We start from the raw sequence: 17,742 nt of genomic DNA on the forward strand, positions 1-17,742 counted from the left end.
TTACAGGTATGCTTTGAGAAGCGTGCACATCTCGGTAAGCGTGCACGCGCCTTCAGGGAGCCTTATATAAGGACGGCTAGACTCCAACGGAGGTATGCACTATTCACCACTGTAGCTACAATTCTCGTCACTCTCTTTCGATTTCTTGCCGCCGAGAGTTGACTTGAGCGTCGGAGGGTCGTCGCCGGGATTCCCTTCCCGGCTCGGTTTTGTGCTTGCAAGTTCTCGACGGAGATCTGTGTTACTTAGAGGGTTACACGGAGTCAATGAGAATACCACGTTCCCAACGACCATCGACTCATCACTCGGACAGGATCAATGACATTTTTAATGCTTTTTTTAATTCGGTGAGCGGATTTTAAAAGTGAGAAAAGTTATTCCCACACAAAATTTTCTTGTTTATTTAGTAAGAAAATATGGATTACTCTTTCCTTTTTTTTTTCATTATTTTACTTATTATCACATAATAATGACGGATGGATTTATGAATCAATTTTTTGGGTTTTTTGATTCACTCAAATCGGATAGAAAAGCTACCTCTTTCTCTAATCCGCATCTCCACCCTTAACTCGCATCGGCCACGGGCGGCTCGCGAGACACGGGCGGTCGCGCCCTACGCGAGACGGAGAAGCCCCAGTCCATCCGTTCTCCCCAGTCCGTCCGTCTCGCGGAGAAGTGAAGAATTCGCGTCTCGCCATGGCGGCCTTCCCTGTCCTCCACTACCACCGCCTTCTCCTCCGCCCCGGCCTCCGCCTCTCCCGCACACCTTTCTCCCCTCCACTCCTCCGGCCTTTCTGCTTCCCCGTCTCCGCCCGGTCCTCTTCTTCCTCCTCCTCATCCGCCTCGACGGCCTCCCGAGGTGAGCTCTTATCTACCGTCCCTAGTTCGCACATTCACGTTTCTTGCTCTATTCATCTCACCAGAGTTCTTTCAGAGGAGACCGAGGAAATCGCGCAGCAGCAGCAGCTCATCGATGTGAACCCGCCAAGAGGGACGAGGGATTTTCCGCCAGAGGACATGAGGCTGCGCAACTGGATTTTCCAGCACTTTAGAGAGGTAAAGTGCCGGTAGGTGGCTTTGATCACTTCGGTTTGTGTTCTCTAGGTGTTTGAAGTGGTTCTTAATGGCGTACCTGTATCAGGTGTCCCGGATTCTATCTTTCGAAGAGGTTGACTTCCCGGTCCTTGAGTCTGAGGCGCTTTTCATCAGGAAGGCTGGGGAAGAGATAACCCAACAAGTACGTAATAATTAGTTTGGGTTGCGAGGTTGTTCTTTGGAGTTAAAGGATGTGATTTTTTTAGGGTGATGTCTCGATGAATGAACAAGAAAGACTGTAACTTTTGTCCTCTTCCCTTCACTTTGTACCTTTTGCTTTGGGTTATAGAACTAAAATGGTTGGAGAAAAGGAAGAATAGATAGCATTTAATTATCTGATCTTGCTGAAAACATAATTTAATACCTTTGACTGAATTATATCCTTTACAAATTTACCTGATCCCTCCCTCCGAGAACACCAGACTTCGTACAGGAACATTACATAGTTATCATCATTGTTATCATCTAACCCATGCCTGTTCCATCTAACCCATCTTATTCCTTCATAACTCTAATCAAGGCATATCTCTAGGAGCCTTAGGATTATTGATTTGCTAAATTATATTTTGACAACGACCAATTGTGATGTTGTTTAATGATTATGCACGATTTAGGTGTTATCCCTAAGCTTGAATACTGTTGCAATTCTTATTTCCAATATTTCCCTGATTAGGTGTGGATTTCTTACATCATTTGTTTGCTAGGATGTTGCAATATTGCTTCATTTCAAGTCCTTTATGGTATTTTGACGTGTCATACTAGACCTTTTTTGTTATATGTGGTATTTTTAGGTGCTTGTTACTCATGGGTAAAGTTGTTCATGGTTTGATACTAAGATGCATATGGTTAGATACTAAGCTGCATATGTCAGTGTATCAATTTAAACACTATATGCAAACTTCATATTGCGTTGGCAGTATTGGCAAAACATGCAATATCATGGCTATTGAACTATTAATTATAAGGCATGCTAAGTAAGCCAAGGATAATAGGTGTCCAATTATTTTATTGAGTTCAGTTTAGAGTACAGATCAATTTATATTCCCTCATCCTTCCTACAGGAAGGCCCCGCTTAACTGTGGTGGATATACTTGTGTCATAACAATTAAGCTCCAATTGAAGGACCTATTCTATTAATTAATTTTGAATTAAAATAAAGCCTGAGTAGTGTTTTCCTCAATGGATTCTTATTTCCAAATACATTTGAAGTTAAATCCTCATACACAATGATTTGGTGAAAGGTCAAAATGTACTATCATCTTTCTAAAGGAGAAGACATTAAAGAGAGATATATAAGCATTAAAATATGGTCACTGTGCTGAAAAATCCTTGTGGAGACCTCAAACAAACAAAGAGGCAATCAGGGCATATGACCTCTTTTGTTTTTTTATTGTTCGTTACTTAATGAAAATGAGGTTATAATTTTGTGAGAAAGGATGCTCTTTATTTCATTACTTACTATGTTATACAATTTGATAAAATATGCTTGCTCATGCAATGCGTTGGCAAGCTAAAGACTTTTTGTGGTAATAGATCATCCACTTTTTGAATTGCAAGCTCAAAATATTTTAATGTCTGATGGAATAATTTTGAGCGACTCTGGGCAATTACTATGTGTCATACAATGTTCATAAGGTAGAGAATCTAATCTTAGTTTAATTCAACAAAGTTAATATTACTTCCCTTTTAGCCCTATCAACAACAATCAAGCCTTATCCCACTAGGTGGGGTCGGCTATATGGTTCCTTTCATAATATTGAACTCTATCTCCAACTATATCATCATCTATATTTAAATAAAGTTTATCTTTTTTTATCATTGCTAACCAAGTTTTTTTTTGTCTTCCTCGTTTGATATGCGTGTTTGTTATAGTTTCACATTGCCTAACTGGAACATTTATTGGTTGTCTAAGTACATGCCCATACCATCTTAAACGTGTCTCTTGGAGTTTTCCCTCAATAAATGCAACTTCGACTTTCTTTCTAATGTTTTCATTTCTTATTCTGTCCATTCTCGTATGTCCACACATTCATCTTAATATCCTCATCTCTGCAACTCTCATCTTCTACTCATGTGCTCGAGTCATAGCCTAGCATTCAGCTCTATATAACATAGTAGGTCTAACTGTAGTTTTGTAGAATTTTTCTTTAAGTTTTAGAGGTACTTTACGATCACATAAAACACCTGACGCTCTCCTCCATTTCAACCATCCTACTTGTATTCTATGTAACACATCTCTCTCAATCCCCCCATTATTTTACAAAACTGATCCTAAATATCTAAACCTCTTGGTTTCGGGCAACTCGTCATCTCCTATCTTGACAATTATCTCATTATATCTAATATTGTTAAACTTAAATTCCATATATTCTGTCTTTATTCTACTTAGCCTAAAATCTTTCCCTTTTAGTGTTTCCTGCCAAGATTCTAATTTAACATTTACTCCTTCACGTGTTTCATCTACTAAAACAATATTATCTACAAACAACATGCGCCACAGTACTATGCCTTGAATATGTGTAGTGAGTTCGCCCATAATTAGTGTGAAAAGATAGGGACTTAGAGCTGATCATTGATTAACCTTATCTTTATTGGAAATGCTTCAGTTACTCCACCTAAACTCTTTACTCTAGTCGTTACATCCTCGTACATATCCTTAATTAGTTCAATATATGTTACGCTAACACTTTTCTTTTCTAGAATTCTCCATATAGTTTCTCTTGGAACTCTATCATAAGCTTTTTTTAAGTCAGTGAATACCATGTATAGATCTTGTCTTTGCGCCCTATATTTTTCAATTAATTGTCTAAGATGTATAACTTCTATTGTCGACCTTCCAGGCATGAATCCAAATTGATTTTCGGTCGCCGTAGTCTCCTTCCTTAATCTTTTTTCTATTACTTTTTCCTAAGTTTCATGGTATGACTTATTAGTTTAATACTCCTATAGTTTGCACAATTTTGTACGTCTCCCTTGTTCTTATATAAAGAAACTAGAGTACTTATCCTCCATTGATCAGATATTTTTTTTTTATTTTCAATATCATGTTAAATAATTTTGTAAGTCATTCAATACCTTGTTTCCCTAAGCACTTCCATACCTCTATCGGAATATCATCTAGTCCAACGACTTTTCCATTGTGCATTCCATTTAAAGCTTGTTCTACTTCTGAAGTTTGAACTCTACGATAAAAATTAAAATTTCTATACTCATTTGACCTACTTAAATTACCTAAGTTAAGTTGATCACCTAAACCTTCACCATAAACCCTAAGCCCTATGTGATGTGTTATTTTAGATTATTATTTATTTTTTAATATAATATTCTCCAGGATTAAAGAGAACCCAGAATATGTTCATGATTTGCATTACTTTCAATTTCATGTTAAATTTTATTGAAATATTCACATGGAATGATTTTGACTTGTAACCTTTTCAATTTTCAGCTGTATAATTTTGAGGACAAAGGAGGTCGCCGTGTTGTTTTGAGGCCCGAACTCACCCCCTCACTTGCACGGCTAGTAATCAAGCAAGGGTAATGTTTTACATGAGACATTTGAAGACATCAAAATTTCCCATTGCACATGCATGCCCTCCTCTTGAACTCTGCTTTACTTATGAAGTTTTTGCAATTATCCACAGCTTTAGTAGTTTATAGTACTTGCAGTATCTTTCACCAGACCTAATGCCTCATGAGTCTTTTTGCTCAGAAAGTCTGTCTCTCTTCCATTAAAATGGTTTACGATCGGGCAATGTTGGAGATATGAACGAATGACAAGGGGAAGACGTCGAGAGCATTATCAATGGAATATGGATATCTTTGGTGTAACCAGAGTGCGGGTATGCCCAATTTCATATTACATTATTTATATATATTTGCATTGATGCATTGATTGCACATGATGCGTTACTATTCTTTAATTTATCATGTGAAATCTTCGTCATATGAATGATAAAGATTAGGGCTTCCTTGATTCTTCTTTTTTGATAAATAAGTTAATGGTTAAATAAGTTGGTGAGGTAAAGAAGTAAGCATTAAAATCAATTTTTCTCTCAAAATAAAAGATGGTGGCAGGAATGTAAATGCTTTTAAAGGAGTTATTCTAGAATTGCCGGAGCTAATGAATCAATTGACATGCAATGTATGGTTGCCTTTGAGTCTACGGGTTGAATCAGCATATTCTTTATAATAATCATTTCCCGATAAAATTTCATTCCAACAATCAATATGCGTCTCTTGTATCAGCTTATCAGAAATCTCAATCATAGGCAACGCATAGATAATAAAGCAAACTCTTGAGGTTGTGAACCTTTAGAGCATGAATAACAACCATAGGCCCTGCATTCTTGCTTCTGATTTTTCTTGTTCAGTTTCCTATTTTGGTTTCTCCGAAAAATATAAATGAGTTGTTTTATGAATCTAGCCATGATTGGTGGCATATGGATTGCTCTATAAAGGATTGTGTGAATAGGAGTCTCTTCCAAGGATATGCCATCTGACGTATCTTCTAAAATCAAATCATTAGGGCAATCTTTTAAAGTCAATTCATTAAGATGATCCCTCTAAGATTGTCATTTTTCTAAGGTCAAGTCTTGTGGTTTATGTAATGATTTTTTATTCTTAGGGGAAGGATTACTAAGTGAGACTATAACATTTATCTGTGTCAATGTTATGGGTCCACTAAGGCTTTTCCTTAACATCACAACACCTACGTAGACTGTAAGTTCGAATCAATATTCTATCTGACTTAAGTGTGGTTGTTCTAGGTTTATGAATTTATTATACAGTTGATCAAGTATGATGAAATATATGTGCAATCATTTCTCGTTTCATCTCTAGTTATATCATCATTAGTTCTTCCACTATCATGTTATAATTGGCTTGGAAGCTGTTCCAAAACTTTTTGGCAGCTCCTAAAAGTTTGATTTTGACAAATTGTGCTCGTTCAACAAGGGTCATATTGTACCAGTTAAAAAAAAAATTTCTTTTTCAATTAATCAATTTAGAAATATGTTAAATCTAATCATCTGTCAAAACTCAGGCATCTGTCTTAACATGAATGAACCTTGTACCAATTCCAATTATCCTGTAGGTTTGTATTTACAATAACTCTTGGTGCAGATCTAGTGATTTTATAGGATTCAAAAGGAGATAAGGCCTCTATCAACATTTTTTTTTCCTTGAAGGAAAGCTATAGTAAAATTAGGTATATTGTCTGAGAAAGAGGTGTTCTCCTGATTTTGATTCGTCCTAGTGGGTGCTCAGATTAATCCTGCTTGTGGCTGGAGAGGCGTTTAATGCTTGTGAGAGGCAACAAGGAAGGGATTCAGAGGGCAATCCTATGACTGACAGTATAGTGACAGCTGGGGTAGGAAGACCATGGGCATTTGATACGGGTAGTGGAGCATAGAGCATATATTGTGGCCGATGGTGTGGTTGCGTGAGTTCGCCTGTGGTTGACGGAGGTGCTTGCAGTGCTGATTGGCAGTTGATCAATGTTAAGAGTGGCGATGCAGTGCTTGTCCAATGACGTGCAGATTTTGCACAATTTTAAAGCTAATGTAATCAAGTTAGACAAATGTTTTTAGTTAATTTTGCATGTTTTAGGATAATACAGCGACATAATATCTCAGGGTTCAGTTACATCAGTGCGCTTTTTGTTATTTGGCTTTAGACCTACATTGGTTCTGATAATCATTTATTTATATTTTTTTCTAGATGTAAGAGAAAACAAATATTTAGCATTTTTTAGGTCTTTGAATTTATTAGAGAAAAATGGTGCTATAAATATTTATTTCGCTTTTCTTTTTAAATTTCAATAGCCTTTTCTGAATATTGAAAATTAAAATTAGAAAATTTTCAAACGCCAAAGAAGACCTAACGGTATTTTATATTTGCTGAACAGCAAAATCTTCATGCAATCTTTTGACTGTAGATTTTGAAAATTTCTTAAATTTTTGTTCCAAATAGCATGTCAAACACTAGTTATTTGAATTGGACAAAAAATTTGAATTAGAAAGCGTGCATTTTGTTTCAGCTTTTCCTGAGTGGTCATTGTGAGATTTCTTCTGTATCACTTTTGTTATTATGAACTTGTCTTGCTTTTTGATAGGCAGAGGCTGAACTTATTCATGCTATTGTTCTGTTATTTGAACGGCTTGGAATAACATCGTCAGATGTGGGAATCAGAATCTCTAGCCGAAAGGTATTTCAAACAAATCCTTCATTTTCTTGCTATCATTTGACTTACCTTGATTCTGTATCATTGAAGAAGCAAAACTTTGACTTATTTATCTATCAAAAGTGGTGAGGGAGATTGTAATTTTTGACACATTTGTATTTATCAACGTGGACATAATGCGAGCATGTGCATTGCAGAGTGAAATCAGGGTTTTACTGTAGGATTACTAAAATTGCAATTCTCTCGAGAATAGTTTTTTACATTACATATATTTGCTTGTAGAAGTGATTCAAGTAAACAAAGGAAGACGTGTAAGATTACATCTTAAATGATTGACAATCTTTAATCTTGCATGTCACAGAAAAGACAAGTAGGATCAATATCGGTTTTCATGACAAGGTTCTCTTTAAATAGCCATCTTAAAATTTGAATGCAGGTGGACTTTTAATCTTTCTAATGTAGTGGCTAATAGTGTTACGAACACTTCCATTCTTTTGAAAAAGAATATTATGACCTTTTTGTATCAAGTCTATTTGAGAATAAGTAACCATCATAAAGTTTCAATGTAGGTGCAGTTTAATCTTCTTAATGGTGTTGCACCTATTGCCGTCCAACAGCAAGTTGTGGACCTTGCAAAAAGGAAAGTCGCTTAGGAGGAATCGAGGATCATTATTGTTGTGCATACAAAAAGAAGCCTCTAGGTTTTTTTAATTGAAACAAGTGCTCAGTTATTTGAGTCCAATAACATGCACAATTGTAGTAACTGGGATGCTAAGTGGTACAAACTAAAGAAACTATCAATTTTGACTACGATGTCAAAAGTCTGTCACTATATTTGTGAGCTTGGATGCAATAAAATCATCTGAAAATCCGTTAGTATATATGACTAGGGCCTGTTTCTGCAATCATTCTTCTGTTTTTATAAGATGATTTTGCATCCGAAGGCAGATTTAGGCTCCTTAGTTACTTATAAACCTATGTAAGTTGTGAGTTGTAGTCTAAAGTTTCATCACCTTCTAGTTCCTACTATTTGGATGTTTAACTTACAAACTTATATAGACTATACAATCTGGCCAGTGGCCTTTGCCATTTCATGAGAGGTTGCTATAACTATGTTGATAGGTCTATTTTCCTAGCCAATTTTTATTATCTCTCATGGCTAGAACTCAGTCTATGCAGTTTTGTTTTCATTATTATTATTTTTGGACATATATATTATAGTGCAAGAAGGAGAACCTTGGCACAATGGTAAAATTGTTACCGTATGACCTGGAGATCGCATGTTTGAGTCTCGAAAACAGTCTTGCAAAATAGGGTAAGGCTGCGTACAATAGACCCTCCCCAAACTGCACATTGGCAGAAGTTTCATGCACTGGACTGCCCTTATATATATATATATATATATATATATATAGTGCAACGGTAAAATTGTTGCCATGTGACCAAAAGGTCACGGGTTTGAATCCTGGAAACAACCTCTTGCAAAAAGCAGGGTAAGGCTGCGTACAATGGATCCTTCCCCGGGACCCCGCATGGCGGGAGCTTTGTGCACCGGGCTGCCCTTTTTTTTTTTTTTATAGTACAAATTAGTGCAGTGCAATGGTTTGCAAATAACTTACAAATTGATTATTTACCTTGCAGGTCCTTCAGGCAGTGCTGCAAATGTATTCTATACCAGAAAATTTGTTTGCAGAAGTTTGCGTGATGGTCGACAAAGTTAGTTTGCCTCCTGATATTAGTATTTTTATTTTGCTATTTAATGTTGGGGTGAAAATTTTGGTTTCTGGACTACTAATTATTTACCTCAGAGTGCCTTTTTTAGTGCAAGTTTATCATCCATGAGATGTAAAATTCCATCGGCTTCAAAGATTTTTCTGTCGATTAAGGATTCTAGTTAGACATTGTTTTATTCAGGCAAGAGAGGTTGGTAAGGAATAAAAGAGAGATTTTTCATTTACTATCAGAACCAGTAAGAAAATCACTTGGGTCCTCAATTGTTTCCGGCAACTGCCTAATTATTCCCTAAATAAATAAATAAATATATTTCATCTTGACATATGGAAGCTTTGCAAATGAGATGTAAAAAATGGAAACTTTCAAAGTATGTTCTTAGTAGATAACAAACAGGTGTATTAACTGACATAACTCGGATAACAATTTCAAATTGTGCAAATATTTGCATTCTCAATACTCTGTTTCATCAACCAGACGGATTGTTTTACAGGAACTACCAAGCGAACCCAATGGGAAGAGGGGGAGGGGAGGAATCGAAAAGTTTTTAAAACTACTTGTTTTCTATACAGACTAATTTAATTCAACATACATCAACCCTTAATGCACGGCTTTGACCCGTACCATTGTGCAAATTACTAAGGTGCTACTATTTTCTAACTAATGTTTCCATGTGCAGCATTTAACCATTGATACATTCATATTCTTTGGTTGCTAATATTGCTGAATTGTTTGAAGTATCATCATCGACAATCAGCTATATGATTTTAATCATCCCCATTATGTATGTACAAATTCCTTTCAGTATGGTATATTAAGCTTTTCAGGAATTGGAGTATTGTATCTGGTGGCACACATCACACTCCAAGGTTTTGGCTCCACAGCTTGCTGTGAAGAAGTGCTTAACCTGCTTTACTTTATTTATTATAGCTAAATAAAAGGATTCATGCAGCCGACCCCACCTAGTGGGAAAAAGCTTGGTTGTTGTTGTTGTTGTATGTATTAATTTGTATAGGTTTCAGTGGGCATCCACAAACTCATGGCATTTGCCTCAAAAAAACACGAAGTGCAGTAGTAGAGTATTTTAAGGGAATGCTACTCATCTAGCGCATGATTTGATGCGAAGGGTTCTTGCTGATGTTTTCCATCTTGTGTGAATTTTCTAATAACAACTGAGAACACAAATGCTCATCCTAGGAGAGTTGTACACTAATTGACCTAGCTTAATTTTAGTTCCATCAGAATTTAGTATGCTATTATGTCTCTCTCATGGAATTTTTTTAAAATATGTTTCTTCACACAGCCAAGCAATATCTCAATATTAATTGTTTTATTACATTCAAAACTCATCTCCTTAAAGTGTTTGTTGTTTATGTATTCTTTGTTGAGTTCTTAAATGCCCGTTTAAACTTAGTTTGCAACTGCAATATATTTTAGCATTTGTTCTTATAACGCTCAGCATTGTTACATATAGTGCAGTTGGGAAAAATCACCAAAGAAGAGGTTGAGAAGGAATTGATGTTGGCTGGGGTGACACCAGAAGCTGTCAAAGGAATAGTTGAAGTACTCTCCCTTAAATCATTGGAGAGACTTGAAGGTTTGTTTATAGAATTTTCAAGTTTACTGCTGCTGTTGTTTTGTGATAGTCAAACATATATCATGTTGCATGAACTAATGGAGTGACCGTCTCTTATGATTTTTCTTATTCTTTGATTGTAGAGATTCTGGGATCTGATGGTGAAGCTGTTGCTGATTTGAAAAAACTGTTTTCACTTGCTGAGCATTATGGCTATTCTCAGTGGATTAGTTTCGATGCATCTGTAGTCCGTGGACTTGCCTATTACACAGGAATTGTCTTTGAGGTCAGACATCTAATAAACTATTCTTTTTTGTTAGTGTAGGCTGGTTTGTTTTCCAAAATCATTGGAATTGGTACATACCAAAATATGGTTGTATAATTTAGGTCTAACGTCAGATTGTCCATGGTGTGGTCAAAATCTGATTTATTGATAGCTATCCTATTGCTTTTTTTTTTTTTGCCGGCTTTGGTCTACTTTGTTTGAAGAAGAATGTTACAATAATATGACAAAAAGTTTAATTATTTGTTTAAGAAATGATCTCAGCTACACCTTTTACATCTGCTTTGGTTAAGTAACATCTTGCAATACACTATGATTTGAAAGCCTAGTCTGGGCTGAGACTAGTTGATTAGTTTTGTTATCACCTGCAGACCTTGGTTTCTTTAATTAGATGTATTTGATTTTGGGTTTTTCAGTTCAAATTTAAATAGGAATGAGGTAATGTTAAGATAACAATTTGTTTCTTTCTTTTTATGTATTATCGACTTTTTTTTTTGTAATTCTTGCCATTCCAATCGATTGGCATGATTTCCTCATTTAGCAGTAGAGTGACTTTGTACTTGGTATCAACTTGGGTTGTGGATTCAACCATCTATATTAACTAAATTTTGGCACCTAAGGTGACCGAGAACTAAAATTCACTTCAGATTTCACTAGAAGTAAGCTGTTTATTTAAACCAATATTCTAACTCCTTTTCGGTTTTCAAGTAATCTGTTGATTAGGGAAATGCCAATGCCACATAGATGAATGGAATATGCCTTAATGGCAATCTTAATTAAATTTATACCATGGCAAATCACCAGATAGGAAAAAATTACAGATGACAGGAAAGGCGAAGGAGAACAACCTAGATTAACTGTTGAGTGGAAAATTTTATCATACGCATCTTTTGTTTTGGTGATTATTTTTGACCTTTTCTTAGTTTTGATGTACCTAAAATGTAATTCAATTGCAATTTTTTGGCCTCATGTTGTATGTCATGCCACAGAATAATTTGAAGGGCCTGGTTCTTGCTTCATATGTTCAGATTTTTTTGTCTTATCAGGCATTTGACCGAGAAGGTAAGCTCCGAGCAATTTGTGGCGGTGGAAGATATGATCGATTGCTATCCACATTCGGTAGTGAAGATATTCCAGCTTGTGGTTTTGGATTTGGGGATGCTGTTGTAGTTGAAGTAAGTAGATTCTATCATTTATTATTGTTATTGTTATTGTTATTGTTATTGAGACGTCCAGAATGAAAACTTAGAAACTTCATCAAGAGTCATATTCGTTAAGAAGAAATTGTTGTTACTGGACAAATTTTCCTTGAACTAGCATCTCGGTTATCCACTTCTTAGTTAGCAACGCGAGGATTAGATGGTTGCACTTCTGTTATTTTTCGATATAACCATTTTTAGGTGTCTGCTGTTTGATCACAGTTACTAAAGGAAAAAGGGCTTCTACCTGAACTGGCACGCCAAGTAGATGACATAGTCTTTCCATTGGATGAGGAACTCGAAGATCAGGCCTCAATGGTTGCCTCCTCCCTTCGAAGTAAAGGCCGCAGCGTCGATCTTGTAGAGGATAGACGCCTCAAATGGTACGTCTTGAACTTTAGTTCAATTTAGTTAGTCCGTAATTCTTTGTTTCAGAAATTAGTTAGGGCATCCCACTATCTAGTATAAGTATTCTATAAACCTGACCCGATTCGGCAGGTTAACATGGGAATGGTATAGCACCTTCCAGATCATCTTTTTGTCAGTTCAACAGAAAATCCACCTCGCTGATCGGTTTAGAAAACACTTCTTTCCCCTTGCTTCCCTCTTGATTCCCCCCCCTCTTTTTTGCCTGTTTGATAGGGTTTTTAAGCACGCTGAGCGAATCAATGCAACTAGGCTTTTCTTGGTGGGCAATTCCGAGTGGCAACGAGGCACAGTGCGGGTAAAGGTTCTATCGACAAGAGAAGAATACGAAGTCAAAATTGACGAGCTGGGTTGAACAGAACAATTCAACGGTTTGTAATTTATAATCGTTGTTCAATTATAATAAATAATTTCTTATTTAAGTGGCTGAGAGCAGGAAAAATGTTGGCAAAAATGATTCTCTTTTTTTTTCCTGTATTTTTTTTAAAAAAAATTAAACTGAATAAATACATTCATCTTGTTTATTTTTCCTACCTTGATTGTGATCCTAAAGCATTCCTCAACTTGTACTTGTTCTTTTCCCTTAAACATGAGGGTCCATATGTTATAAGTGGTGGGGAATCATGACAAATTAATTTTTTAAACAACTTTACATTAGATATGATCATTTTTTATTTTGTTGTTCCGGTGGTAAGGTAGGGTGTATTTTTGAAGGATTTAATTTTCATGCAGGATACATTTATGACAGATTGAATTATTGATAAAGTTAGGACGTCATGCCAAGAGTCAGTGGATGGAATGTGAGGACTTTTTTTGATTTATTTGGTGGATGGATTGTGAGGGCGGTTAATGTCAAAAGCTAATCTGTATATTCTCTCTCCTCATCTACAATTTCTTCACAGTTCTTTCCTAATCCTTCAGTTGACTAAATGATAACAAAAATATTTATCGAAAGGTACATGACAATTCCAAGTGGATCGAGCTATCGACAAACACAATCTCGCCAAAAGGATCAAATGGGACCATACAAAAATATGAGAAGATACATGCACGACGAGGAATCAAATGGGGCCGGGGTCAGGGATCACTAGGATGGTGGTTTCATCTTTTTGCCAACTAAATAAAGTTGAAAGCAAAATAAACAAATTAAAAGTAAAGAAAATTTTATATAAAAAGAAGTCTGAGATCTTCTACTTTTATCCTGGTACTGTCTTGCCATGTAAACAAGTATCTATCTATCTGTGACCACCCAAGCTGCTGCTGCATTGTCACATCTAGAGATGTGTTATATTCTCAAAGCTGCTGTGCTCTCCACGTACGAATTATCTTCTTGTATGTTTGTTTGTTTAAGATGAATGCATCAAATTAAGTCTCACAGAAAAGAAAGGGCACATAAAGATTTGCCCCTGATGCGGCCTGGATGGATAACCCGGTAAGACTGTCATCCTCGTTATCATCCCTGCACAACCAAAGACTAAGGACATCTCCAATCTTAGAGTTTTAAATAATTTTTTTTTAAAATTTCCAATATACTACATCATATAATGGTTAGAGTTCTAAATAACTCATATGCATAAAAGCATGCTACTCTCTTTACAATAAAAAATCTCTCTATAAATCTCAAATTTCATTGTTAATTAATTATAGGCTCCACTCACATTGTTAATTTCAAAAGAAAAAAAATTGAATTTTCACTACCGCAACTAAAAACCTCAAACCTCATGGCGAGATTCTTTGTTCAACTTACCTCTCCAAAAACGACGGTGCTCTACGGGTCCCAATTGGCTCCAACTTTCTTGATCCACTCAAACACAACGATCTCTAAAGGATGAGAGGGTTCTATTTCTGAGTAGACTCTCTTCAACCTTAACCTCTGATATCTCTTGACACGGTACTGACCCTTGCAAGTTGTCTACTCTGAAGGCGACACCTATCTAATGACTTGATAGTGTCAAATGTACGGTATAATGACTATCACCCAGTCGATAGGATGGTTGCCTATGTGCCTAGTCTAAACCTCGCGGGACAGTCTACGTGAATATTCCTTCTCATCAATTATATAACATTCAACGAAGGTATGATTTTCTTAAGCTACTCTTTTTCATCTTGCGCGGCTGCGATTCCTTTTCTCAAGTCCAAGCTAACTTGATCGTCGGAATGATCACGCTGACCAACCGGCCTGATGCCCGTTGACGTCCTTGAATTGTAAACGACCAAAGTTCGATCCATCAAAGGACGGAGGTAATTGTGGGCCCTAAGAGAGAGGGAAAGAAGGAAATGGAGCATACAGAAGGACACCGTCAACCCTTTATTTATTCGCTTATGATCATTTTGGATGGAGTTGATTTTCATTGCGTGTGAAATGTATTGCGGGTCAATTGATCTGATGTAAAAGGTCACTGTACTAGACGAATCTTTCAATGATTTATCTCTCTTTCATGTCGCATGAGATGATCCTGAAAGCTCCAAAGGATTAAGTTATCATGTATAATCTTGGTTATGTGTTTACCAGATAATCACATAACTAAGATTATGGGGAATAAAACATAACCAAATATTGTTTGGTTCAATCTAGGTAATACAACAAAAACGTGTTTGTTGTTTTAATGAATATCCTAATTTAGTATTTTACTAGATTATCCTTAGTTACAAAATTAACTATACATCATAATAATAATAATAATAATAATAATAATAATAATAATATTATTATTATTATTATTATTATTATTATTATTATTATTATTTAAACTCTATTATATTTTACTATATTTTCACGTTTTATATATATATATATATATATATATATTAATGTGTTTTTAATTTTTATTTTTTTTTTACTTTTTTATTTTTTTAATTTTTTAGGGTTTTTAAATTTTTTTAGGATTTTTTACATTTTTCTATTTTTTATTTTTTTTAATGCTTTTTAACATTTTTTATTATTTTTTTAAAATTTTTTTTACGTTTTTTCTCTTTTTTATTTTTTCTATTTTTCCTATTTTTTTACGTTTTTTGTATTTTTTTAAATTTTTAATGTGTTTTTTTTTAAAGTTTTTTTTACCATTTTTTATTTTTTATTATTTTTTAATGATTTTTTTTAAAAAAAAATTTATGCTTTTTTTATTTTTTTTATTTTCCATTTTTTCTTTACATTTTACTTTTTTTCACATTTTTCTTTTATTCGAAGGTATTTTGGGTAAAAAATATTCGATAATCCCGGAATCAAGAAAAATCTCAGTTTTTCAAGATTTTTCGATTCTTGGTTGCATGTCCCTTTTGCTGACGTGTCGGACATGGAATATTACTCGGGAATCATCGATTACTTAAATCAAACAGAGTTTTTGTTGATAATCTTGGATGAATAACTAAAGTTATCAAAGATAATTCCCAATCAAACGTACTCTTATGGTCATTTTAGGGTTGACCTTAAGGTAAAAGTGTAAGGCATACACATGGGTTTCATAATTAGAGATGTGCTCTGTGACCTCACACGTCTATCTTCTCCTTTAGCTCCATAAGAAGCTGGAGAACCAGAACCACAAGGCCAATCTCTTTCAATTTTCATTCTTTGAAGACTGTCGTTGTTGTATTAAGATATATTATATTATATATCTGATTATTTGATAGTTGACCGAGTTTAAAAGATATCTGACCTATCACATATCCGATCAGTTATGCGTCCGACCTGGGTCAGGGGATCCAGCTTTCCACTCAGTACAAATTTTTCAGCATATGGCCGGTCGACCCGACCGTCGGTCGACCCGACCGTCGGTCGACCCGACCGTCGGTTGACCTTATGGACTTTCTCACTTGCTAGTCCTTCCTCATCTAGATGTTGATAATAATGTCGGTCAGAATTATATAGTTCAACATGCCCACCAATTACACATACAGAAAAGAAGTTCTCTTTACAAACTCGACCGGATTTTTAAATCTCAGGTTCTCACTTTAAAGACAAGTCTTCTCTCATATGGACTAATGTACCGATGAAATATCTTGGGACTCAATTTCCTATTTCTTAGAGGCAAGTGTCCTGGTATGGTCAGTCGGTCATAAAATCGACCAGACCTAGGGGACTTAACTTCAGATTACTTCCAGAGCAAATTTTCAACATCACCTAGTGTATGACCAAGTAGCTTAAGGGAAGAACAGCTACACAGTCGGTCGATTTAAAGATCCGATCGAGATACACTAAGCAAACAACATGATTAGAGAATCACAAAATCTATCAAAATAACAACCATTTTTTTCATAAAATATTCCTCTATTATAATTTGAGCATTCACTAGAACCTTCATCGAAGATTATTACACTTCCCATCAACCGACAATTTATGATAGCATATTCGTTCAATTGTCTCATTAATGATGTAAGTTATAAAAGGGGTGTGCACGAGTAATGGAAGATTTCTCAGATGATGACTATATACCTCCCAGGCTATACATATTGTTTTACTCGACAATTTCTTACACGACATTTTCTGTCATCTCATTATTGTGAAAGTTATGATAGATAGTATATAAAGGAGGGGTCTTCTCCATTGGCGAGGTAAGTGAAATCATATCAAGTTACTCTCAATTACGCTTCTTAGTTGTGCTAAGCTATCTACTGTTCTTATTTTCGCTCGGCTAGTATACTGACTTGAGCGTCGGAGAGCCTATGCCAGAGACTCCTCCCCTGGTTTTTGGCGTTGACGTCATGTCTGTTCTCTTTGGTGTGTGCAGAGAGGAAGAAGAAACCTCTTTTTCTTGAATTCAAAATCTTCACGCAGTCTACAACGTAGCCACTTGTCCAGCGCATTATCTCTCTAATTTTAAGATGGGATCAGAATTCAAGCTTACCATTCCACGCACCGCGGAGTGGCAAAGTGGAAGAAGAAGGAGAGCGACGGGATGCCCAAGAGGGACCTGATGGAGCCGGTCAAGGCAAGGCATTGTGTGGAACATGAGGAGCTGGATTTTTGTTGCTGGTCTGGGAGCTTAAGACCAATGGCGGATGCAAGTTCGGTCACTTCAGTTACTCAGCAACAACAACAATCAGAAGAGGAGGAGGAGGAGGAGGAGGAGCCTGATCTCACTCTCAGGCTTTAACTTATTGTCCCTGTATTTTTTTTTTCCTTTTTTTTAATAATTCAGGTGTTTAAATTTCACCCGATTAATTAGAGGTAAATGTGTCTAGATTTTATCTAGAACATAACTTATTGTTTAATGTGCTAAATGTCTTGCCTTGGCTTGTTAGTAGGCATGGTTGC

At 35.8% G+C, this 17,742-nt stretch overlaps 1 protein-coding gene across 2 annotated transcripts; it reads left to right on the forward strand.

Moving 5' to 3' along the window:
• Nucleotides 1-535: 535 nt before the first annotated feature.
• LOC121976714 (histidine--tRNA ligase, chloroplastic/mitochondrial-like) lies at nucleotides 536-13,603 on the forward strand. Of its 2 annotated transcripts, XR_006110683.1 has the most exons (14): nucleotides 536-859; nucleotides 935-1,056; nucleotides 1,142-1,237; nucleotides 4,541-4,629; nucleotides 4,805-4,934; nucleotides 7,208-7,300; nucleotides 8,918-8,992; nucleotides 10,487-10,604; nucleotides 10,727-10,869; nucleotides 11,913-12,041; nucleotides 12,288-12,448; nucleotides 12,708-12,862; nucleotides 13,224-13,357; nucleotides 13,447-13,603. XR_006110683.1 is itself a non-coding variant. In XM_042529014.1 (12 exons), exons 1-12 carry the CDS (start codon nucleotides 697-699, stop codon nucleotides 12,844-12,846), a joined length of 1,458 nt encoding a protein of 485 aa, XP_042384948.1. In that variant the 5' UTR covers nucleotides 536-696; the 3' UTR covers nucleotides 12,847-13,024. The 2 variants fall into 2 exon arrangements, 1 of the variants encoding a protein (XP_042384948.1); XM_042529014.1 differs by lacking the exons at nucleotides 13,224-13,357; nucleotides 13,447-13,603 and having other exon boundaries at nucleotides 12,708-13,024.
• The last annotated feature ends 4,139 nt before the right edge of the window (nucleotides 13,604-17,742 follow it).

Source organism: Zingiber officinale, chromosome 4B (genome assembly GCF_018446385.1).
Source record: "Zingiber officinale cultivar Zhangliang chromosome 4B, Zo_v1.1, whole genome shotgun sequence".
NCBI lineage: Eukaryota > Viridiplantae > Streptophyta > Magnoliopsida > Zingiberales > Zingiberaceae > Zingiber > Zingiber officinale.